Source organism: Lactuca serriola, chromosome 8 (assembly GCF_051521515.1).
Source record: "Lactuca serriola cultivar US96UC23 chromosome 8, Lser_US96UC23_V15, whole genome shotgun sequence".
NCBI classification, from domain to species: domain Eukaryota; kingdom Viridiplantae; phylum Streptophyta; class Magnoliopsida; order Asterales; family Asteraceae; genus Lactuca; species Lactuca serriola.
In genome coordinates, this window is record NC_136415.1 from 69,379,438 (window position 1) to 69,389,260 (window position 9,823).

Genomic DNA, 9,823 nt, shown 5'->3' on the forward strand with positions numbered 1-9,823 from the left:
GTTGTTTTGAAGTGATGGAGTGAAGATTTCAAGCCTAAACTCTTGAATGGAGTTGATGAACTTCCTTGGAGGTGATATTATCCTAAGGGTTTAACAAATAATATTGTGTGTAAACAGGATGAACTTAACATAAAAAATTAAAAATGTATAGAGTGCTAAATAATCTCGAAATTACTTACCAAATTCTAAGAACAATGCTTGAAGATTTTTGGAACTTTGAAGCTTGCACTTGGTTATTTGAGAGGAAACGAGGTTTACAGAAGATGAAATGGAAATGGTGATGTTTGTGGAAAGTGATCTCGTCCATTGCAATAAGGCTAATTGATATGACTTTTGACTAGTTATCTGTTGGGTAATATATTTATTTGTTGGATGTTTTGCTTGGGATACTGCCGAATTTGCATGGGAAATGGGGGATTACATCAAGTCATAAAGTCAAACCCCTTTATCTACTTTATTTGGCCAAAAATCCCTTTGAAAATCCTTAGTATGGCCGAAATCACATGTGATTTCGGCCTAGGGAGAGATTTCGGTTTAATGGCTTTTTGTTTGAGTTGATTTCAGTCCTAGGCTATTCCCTTATAGTGTTTTTGGTCTTAGTGGGGGTTCTAAGGTGGTGTTTTCGGCCTTAGTGGGGTTTCTAAGGTGGTGTTTTCGACCTTATTGGGATTTTAGGCCTAAAACACTTAAAGTAAGTGGTACCATTTTGATATATTCTAGCTTGTTGACTTGTCAATGTTATTTATGACATGGTTTCTCAAGGTATATATATATATATATATATATATATATATATATATATATATATGTTAATTTATGATAACAACGCCCTTATGGTTTTTAAACTATATATATATATATATATATATATATATATATATATATATATATATATATATTTGTATTCAAACCCACAAATGATGCCCCTTTGGCTTTCAAAATTTTATTGCAACAAAGTTATATATATAGACGTTGTGGGTGCTCTTATAAACAAGACCTCTTAGACTTTGTTTGACCCAAAATTTTTAGTTGTCACATATTATGCCAGGAGCATCTCTTTTAAATCTTCCCAAGATATAGCATAGGTAGCGTCAATGCCCATAGTCTTAGCATGATCATTCCACCAGAGATCGAGTACAGGGTATTAAGATATGGTTTGTAAAACACATTACAAACACTAAATCTCTCATCGAGATCGATTATAGAAGGATTCATGAGGATTCATCCATTTAGGGGGTGTTTGGATTAGATTTTTAGCTTATTGCTTATAGCTTATTTGTGGTGGGAATAAGCAATAAGCAATAAGCATGAGGAAGGATGCTTATTAAAATTAGCTTATTTAGCCTAATAAGCTGGATTTTATCCAAACACTTAAATTAGCTTATTGTGGGAATAAGCAATAAACACCTCTTTTTTTCCTATCCAAACACCCCCTTAATGTCATCCTCTTCATTTTAAGCACTAAATGAAGAAACTTCCTTAAAGAGTTCACTTTAGTGACAAGTATACAATTTATAAGGATTGATTGTTCAAAAACGAATCAAGCTCTTAAAATCTCTAATTTTTCTATCATCTTCCTCTTCCTCTTGGATATCGTTCTTTCTAATGAGAGAGTTCAAGTCCCCAAGGGTGGTAGGAGTGGGAACACCCAATCCACTGTCACATTAGCTCCATATCAACTTTTCTCCATCTCCTTTCTTTCATATTTCACAACCAACAACACATGAAAATAACATCTTTCACAACCCATGCAACCCACTTACCACATCATTATTTTTAATTTAGTTATGTAGAATATCAAAATAAAATAAAACATAATACTTTTTAATTTTTGTAATCTTTAAAATTAACTTATACTCTTTTTAAACCAAAAATTATTGAACAATATTAAATTAAAAAACCACACTGTAATAACATAAATTAAAACCACACTACAATAACACAAATTAAATCCTAAACGAAAAACAAAATAACTAAATAAACCATATTACATACGATAAACGAAGACAAAAATAAGTACTTAAATTCTAAAAAAAGCAGGATGTTTTTTTTACAAAAAAATATTTCAAGCCGCCATGTTATAATGTTTGCGATACTCATTTTTTGTTGCATTTAAAACTTTTTTTATTGGAAACTCCAAGTTTAAGGGTATTCATTTTGTGGGTGAAATAACATTAAACTTTTTCATTTTTCCTACATATATTTTAATTTTGAATTTTTTTTGGTGTTATGAATGATTCAAACCCAAACTATTGCTTAAAATGATATATAACTGATCGTGAGAAAAATTAATATGTTGAACGATCCAAACCCCCGTGCCCTAACTTTCCTTTTGACGTTTATATTTCTTTATGACACTTTAATAGTCCGATAAACAAATTTATTTAAAAGAATATATTGGAAAAAAATTGTACAAATGTTTTTACTTTTGTAATTGTATGTAACCCGAAAAGAAAATAAAACAAAAAAACAAAAGAACATGCAACACATGATGTACATGTGTCATCGGCTTATTTCTCTCGAGGTAAAGTTGGTTTTTTTCCGAACCCGGTTTTGCAACCAGACCGCTTATGTTGTCTTCAATAATCAAGAACCGTATCCATTTCCCCCTTTTCATCATGTTCTTCGAAATCTCTCTCAGATCAAGCTTCAATTTCTATTTATTTATTCATTTACCCTCTTAAATTGATCTTTTTATTTGTTAATTTCTATCATTCGCTTTCGATTGATCCAAGTTTTTGATCAATTCGATTATCATATTAAATTTTAGGGTTAGGGTTTGTTCTTCGATGTTCAGATTGAGGATTTTCCTCCACCGATCCTTTTTATTATCGGATCCCTTCAATCCCTGTAATTTACCCTACGTTGACGGTTCTTAATTTATAGCTTTTTCGTCCAATTTACATTCTAGGGTTCTCGAAGCGCTCGTGTTACGAAAACTCGCTTTTTCTGCAAAATTCATCGAGGGATTCGGTAAGTTTGCTTGTTAATTACACTTTTCCTTAATTTTAATGGAAAATTTGTCGATTTAGGTACAAGTTAATACGTAGGGTTTGTTTCAAGGAAAAAAATTAGGGATTTTTTCTCCTCACTCAATCTAATTGCAGGAAACCTGAAATTAAGTATGACTAGCATGTTTAACTCTTTTATAATTCAAAATTGGTTTTTTCCTTTTTTCCTTTTTTTTTTTTTTTTTTTTTTTTTTAGTTCTCGTTACTCAATTTGTTTACTTAAAAGCTTGAATTATGTATACTTGACAAGTTTAACCCGATTACAATTGAAAAGTGAAGTTTATGAATATGTAAAAATGGTAGTATTTTATTTGCGATTTAAAGTTACAAGTGTTATAAATTTATTTTGCAACGCTTGTTTCTTGATACCAATTTCTGAAGATCAATTACAAATTTTCTTATCTCACATTGTTTTTATTTACAGCAAGCTCCTCTATTTAATCTTATAAAAAGTCCAGTTGACTTTTTATCTATTTGTACTTCTTTCTTTTTCCCTCCTTTAATTTAATAGATGAATGGAGTATTATTTTGAAATTTAAGGATAAAATGGTCTATTTTGAAACTTAAGGATAAAATTGTCATTTAGTTTATTGAGCATTATGGTTTACGGTTTATTTCAGGTTGCAATGGGAACCAAAAGACCTTTTGATGAGGATATTCAGGAGTTTATAAAGCATCCAAAGCATCTTGAAAATGGGAATAAACCTGATCCATTTGGAGAAGAAGATAAACATACTCTTGAAACATCTCACAATCTTGGGATTACAGGTGAAAAGACGATTATAATTTATAAAAATATAAATTCTTATACCATATAAAATAATATGGGTACACATCAAAAGATTTTCGAACTATTTCATTATCTTGATAAAAGAACACTTTTTGTTAAAAATGGTGTAGGTGAACATGGAGCTACCTTCTTCCAAACAGGTGATTCCATTAAAACCGAGAAGCTCAATTCTGTCACAGAAATGGCGAACGAGTTTGAAACCAGTGAACACTCACGTGAAAACATTCCCGCCCCTGTGTTCCCCTCGAATCTTTTCCCTGAGTTTTTCGAATTCAACATGCCAAGACGACAACTAGTTCATTTTGATGATACGTATTCATCTATTTTGAATAATTCTCCCAGAAAACAGGTTCCAATTGGACCAGATCATCAAGCCGATGTCCCTGATTTTGATCCAGATTTAGCGAGGAATCTCTCTGAGAATCGAGAGAAAAGTTCATTAGCCGTAATTGTCAGTTCACCTCCGAGTGAAACAGATTGTAAATGCTTGGATTCCGGTTCTATCCGATGCGTTCAACAACACATCAATGAAGTCCGATTGAAGCTAAAAAACTCTCTAGGGCTTGACAAATTCATCGATTTAGGGTTACACGAAATGGGGGAAGAAGTATCGCATAACTGGACTGACGAAGAACAACAACTCTTTCAAGACGTGGTTTACTCTAATCCCGTTTCTCTAGGTCGCCGATTCTGGGAACAACTCTCGATTGCATTCCGATCCCGAACAAAGAAGGAATTGGTAAGTTATTACTTCAACGTTTTCATGCTTCGTAGACGCGCTGTTCAAAACCGATCGAATTTATTAGAAATCGATAGCGACGACGATGAATGGTGGGGAAGTAAACGCGGGCCTTCTGGCTCTGGTGTAAGAGTAGAAGACGAAGAGTTTGTTGTGGTCGGACCTTTCGGCGATTCCGGCGGTCGTGATTCTTCTTCATCCGAAGACGGCGATGACCATGGAGATATTCTCGTCGGTGTTCATGGCGGCGATTTACATGACGATAAGACTGTAAGTGAAAGCGAGCAAGAAAAGGTAAACGGTGGTGGGTTGAGATCGGAATCGTATTTACATTGGGATCCGCCGTACTCCACCATGGGTTCAACGAAAGGTGTTGATCTGTTGCCGACTTGTAGTATGATCGAAGAAATATTTGGGTCCTCAAAAAACGGGAAGAATACTTAATGAGGTAACTTTTTTCAGATGCTAATATAAGCCCCCCCCCCATGTACTTTTGTACATTAATTTTGTGATACGAACTATATGGAGGATTTGTTTTATCCCTCGATCTTAAATTGCTCGCAAAAATCTTTTAATTTATACCACAAGTGCATTACGGTGTTGTGTTTTAGTTACAGTTAGATTACGTGACATGACAGTTTTATACTGTGTTTTAGAGGAATGTCTATCGGTCAAAACTTGTAACTTTGTACCCTTTGTGTTCCATCTTAAAATAATATGTAAAATATAGTTACAAATTAAATAAGGTATTCTTATATAATATTAAATACTCATGTATTTCATTCCGTCACCTAAACTAAATTATAGGAAATATAATAACTCATTTAGTTACGTTATGTATTTTATGACATTAACTATTCGATCTAACAAATGGTAATTGTATTGGATGGCATAGAGTCACTACTAGAAACGTAAGTATCAACTACGAAAATGGCAACAACGACAAAAATATGCCCCCGTCCCCCCACAAAAACCTTGGTCGCTAAATGTTAGCGACAAAATTAGTGAGGGAATTACTTGTTGCAAAACGCTCACTAATTATTTGTACATGTTTTCTACTTTTAGTATATTTAGCGCCAATCTATTAGGTGCTGAATATGTCTATATGCTATAGCCATAATTCACAAATGAAATTCAAATTTTATATGACTACCAAATTAAATATTAATATTCGACTAACAAATAATAAAGATTGATATTCGATTTCAAAGTATCAAAACCAAACACATAAAAACAAAAAAAATTATCGTTATTCTATACATATTTGTGATTTCTTATTTCTGGCCTCAATTTCTTCAAGTTCTGCCTTAAACTCTTCCTTCATATTCTCACAAATACGATCAACAATAACCCTTGCCTAGGTTTTAAGCAAGCGCTTTTTTGTGTTACAACCTACATCCTTGTCCTCAACCGAGCCTGAGTACATGGCAATGTCCTTTGTACGTTCCAAGTTATGCTGATATGTGGAGTATTTGAAAAGCTTTTTAGCCCAAACATATGCTACCACGATTTTATGTGATAACAAATCATTGATTGCTCTAACTAAGAACCCACATCATTCACGGAAGAAACAAACATATTCGAATTACATCAACTAATCAGGTGGCCGATGTTTTCACAAAAGCATTAATTAGAGGTTGGAATATTCAATAGATGAACGAAAAGTTTTTTTTAAACGACAAATACAAATATATATTAAACTACTTCTAAATTATTCTACCTATGTCCACAGTGAGACTTGAACCCTTGACCTCAAGGAGGGATTGCAACACTGATAAGCCCTTTGGTGAAAGAAAAGCTTGGCATGTGAAAAGTTTAGATTAAGGGATATGTTAGAAATTATAATCTAGACTTAATCCCGTTAATATTAGTTGGTTAGTTACTTAGTTATTGTTATATTAAGTTGATTACGGTTATCAACTATCCAATGTGGCAATTATTATCGGTTAGAAGGAGATGCATATATAGGTGTCCCTTCATTGTAAATAAGTCTTGTAGAAATTCTATGTTCTATGTAAGTATCAAACATAGTATGTGATATAATAGAAGTGTGAAATCCTTTTGGTTATTTGAGATTCAAGAGATTATAATAAACTAGTTATTATAGGTTCAATATTTTCAAAAAGGGATTAATTTTGGGCTAATTTTGACACAACTCATGTAACATAGCGATAAAGTTGAATGGTTGGGTGTTTTTTATTATGATTTTCAATAGCTGAATCATTTCAGTGATATATTTGAAACTAGGTGTGAAACATATGTATTATATGGAGTAAATTACACGAATGGTCCCTATGGTTTAGGGTAATTTACACGTTTGATCCCTGACTTTATTTTTTAACTCGGAAGGTCCCTACTGTTTGTTTTTGTTACGCACTTGGTCCCTATCTTACCTAAAAAGACTATTTTACCTTTGATTTTTTAATTTTTTTTTAAATAAACACACCCAACCCTACCTACCTCACATTACCTTACCTATCTCACCATTTTTTTCTATTTAAATAATAGTCTTTTTAGGTAAGATAGGGACCAAACGTGTAACAAAAACTAACTCTAGGGACCAAGCGTGTAACAAACACAAACAGTAGAGACCTTCCGAGTTAAAAAAATAAGTTAGGGATCAAGCGTGCAAATTACCCCAAACCATAGGGACCATTCGTGTAATTTACTCTATTATATGAGTTTATTTAAAAAAAGTTAAATATGAAATTTTAATAATTTGAATTTATAAAAAAAATAAGAAAAATTTTGAATTATTAAAATTAATGAGGCTTTAATGTATTGAATACATTACATATATAATTTTTTCTAATAAATATCTTACATATATATTACTATATATATTAAATATGAAATTTCAATTTAATAAAATGAAAAATACAATAAAATGACAAGTGGAAAATAGAAAATTAAAAAATTCTAAAAAATGTCATGTATCAAAATAAAGAAGATGACATGTGACAAAATTTTTTTTATTTATTACGAAGGATTTGATTACCAAATTATAAATTAAGCAAAAAATAAGTAGTTATATACTTATAGGGAAATCTCCAATAAAGTCCTAAAATTTTGGTCTGGTTTACGTTTTAGTCCTAAACTAATTTTTATTTATGAAAAAGTCCTAAAAACCGGTAAAAATATGCATTTTGACCATTTTTGACCGGTTGGAACCGACAACAAATTAATTTGGGACTATTTCATAAACTGACCCAAAATATTGGGACTATTTCACAAAATGACCCAAAATATTGAGACTTTTCTGCAAAACAAATATTAGGACTTTTCTGCAAACAAAAATCTTATTATTATTATTATTATTATTATTATTATTATTATTATATTAAAAATATAAACAAGTATACTGATTTTTAAATTCATTATTATTAATATTTTTAATAATACATATAAATACACTTAAAAAAATATATATTAAAGAAATTATTTAAAGGTGAAGGTGGTGGTGATGGTAATGCTTTAAGCATTGAAATCATGAATATCTGCTTGTATGTCTTCACTTTGTATATGATCATTTCACATTTCTTATTATTGTTTTCAATTCAAAATATTAACACTTAACAATTTAAAAGAAGTTGTCTATTTGAAAAATTGTGTACAAATAGTTTAAGATAAAAATATTTCTCACTTTGTATATAAGAGTTTTAAAGGTAGAATGATTTCTTTTCAAATCCAACAGATCCATAATAAATATTTACATTGGTGGCCCATATCAAAATTCGAAAGTATTAATTACAATATCTTGTTTAATAGAAAGTAATATGACTTGTTTTGCTTTATCACACTATATCTGCTATGTGTCCCAAAAAAAACCACAATGATAAAGTAATGAAAAAGTGCAACACACATGTTGATAATTCAAATACTTATACACAAGACATACACGCATATCACACACTCGCTATTTGTAAACAATTTGAAAAATCAGTAGCTTCTTTTAAATTGTTAAATGTTAATATTCTTAATTAAAAACAATAATAACAAATGTGAAATGACCATATATAAAATTAGAATATACTAACAGACATTTATGATTTCAATGCTTAAAGCATTACCATCCGCTCAACATTCACCTTTATAAAATGTCTTTAATATTTTTGTAATTTAAATGTATTTATATGTATTATTAATAATATTAATAAAAATAAATTTAAAAAATAGGAAACTTATTTATATTTTTAATAATAATAATAATAATAATAATAATAATAATTAGGTTTTTTTGTTTGCAGAAAAGCCCTAATATTTTTTGTTTTTGCAGAAAAGTCTCAATATTTTTGGTAAATTTGTGAAATAGTCTCAAATTAATTTGTTCCCGGTTCCAACCAGTCAAAAAGGGTCAAAATACAAACTTTTGCCGGTTTTTAGGACTTTTTCGTAAACAAAAATTAGTTTATGACTAAAACATAATCCGGGCCAAAATTTTAGAATTTTATTGGAGATTTCCCTATATTTATATTGTAATTTTGGTGTATGCTAAATTAAGCAAATTATAAAGTTAAAAGTTGACTTAAGTCGGTCTCTCCCCCAACAAAGAAGGCTTAATGAATTGAAGTTTGCGTCAAAGTCAAAAGTCTTGTATCTAAAGTGCCGAGTTTTCTCAACTGTTTTCAATTACACCACTTAAACGAAAATGGTATTATTTATATTATTAATATATCTAAATAAAATAAATATGAAAAATGCATTAATTTAGTTTTTTATGATTATCGAGTTAGTGAACAAATCTTGGGCAAATATCACAAACGTTTGTATAATGGTTGGTTAAATTTATTTCTATTGCTTTTATGTTTATAATTCAATTATATGTTTATAATTTATGACTAGGTCTAGTTTGTCATTTATAATCAACTTGTTAAATCCTTATTTGGAATAAGTGATAAAGAAACTGAATCTAGTACAGCGTGTTTATTATTTAGTCGTTATTAATGACATATTGTGACTAAAAAACGTTTTAGGATGAAAAAATAACTATCTAAATTTATACTCTGGTCTTAATTTCAACCTTAGGTATTCATATAATAATATACTTCCTTGTGCATATTGTATTTACAATTCCTTAGGTTTTTTCATATGTTAAATTCAATATCTTTAAATAATAAAATAAAATCTCAAATTAAAATGCAAAATCCTAAAAGTCGAATTAAACAATTGCCCAATACCATAAAACATCCGTACAAGAATCTAGGATGGTAATATCATTGGAATTTCCAATGTTTTAAAACTAATCATAATGATTCCTCCAATAAGATTGGTATAAGTTGTGCA

The 9,823-nt window shown here is 30.2% G+C and overlaps 1 protein-coding gene across 1 annotated transcript; it reads left to right on the plus strand.

Moving 5' to 3' along the window:
* Positions 1-2,535: 2,535 nt before the first annotated feature.
* LOC145069378 (uncharacterized) lies at positions 2,536-5,285 on the plus strand. Its single transcript, XM_079016295.1, has 3 exons — positions 2,536-2,973; positions 3,632-3,779; positions 3,912-5,285. The coding sequence occupies exons 2-3, from the start codon at positions 3,638-3,640 to the stop codon at positions 4,982-4,984; spliced, it is 1,215 nt and encodes a 404-aa protein (XP_078872421.1). The 5' UTR covers positions 2,536-2,973; positions 3,632-3,637; the 3' UTR covers positions 4,985-5,285.
* Positions 5,286-9,823: the final 4,538 nt, after the last annotated feature.

What these genes read in the sequence shown, in the direction of transcription:
- LOC145069378 (XM_079016295.1), top strand. Translation starts at nt 3,638, where the DNA reads ATGGGAACCAAAAGACCTTTTGATGAGGATATTCAGGAGTTTATAAAG. An exon ending in TCACAATCTTGGGATTACAG is followed by an intron (nt 3,780 to 3,911) that starts GTGAAAAGACGA and finishes AAAATGGTGTAG; the next exon opens with GTGAACATGGAGCTACCTTC.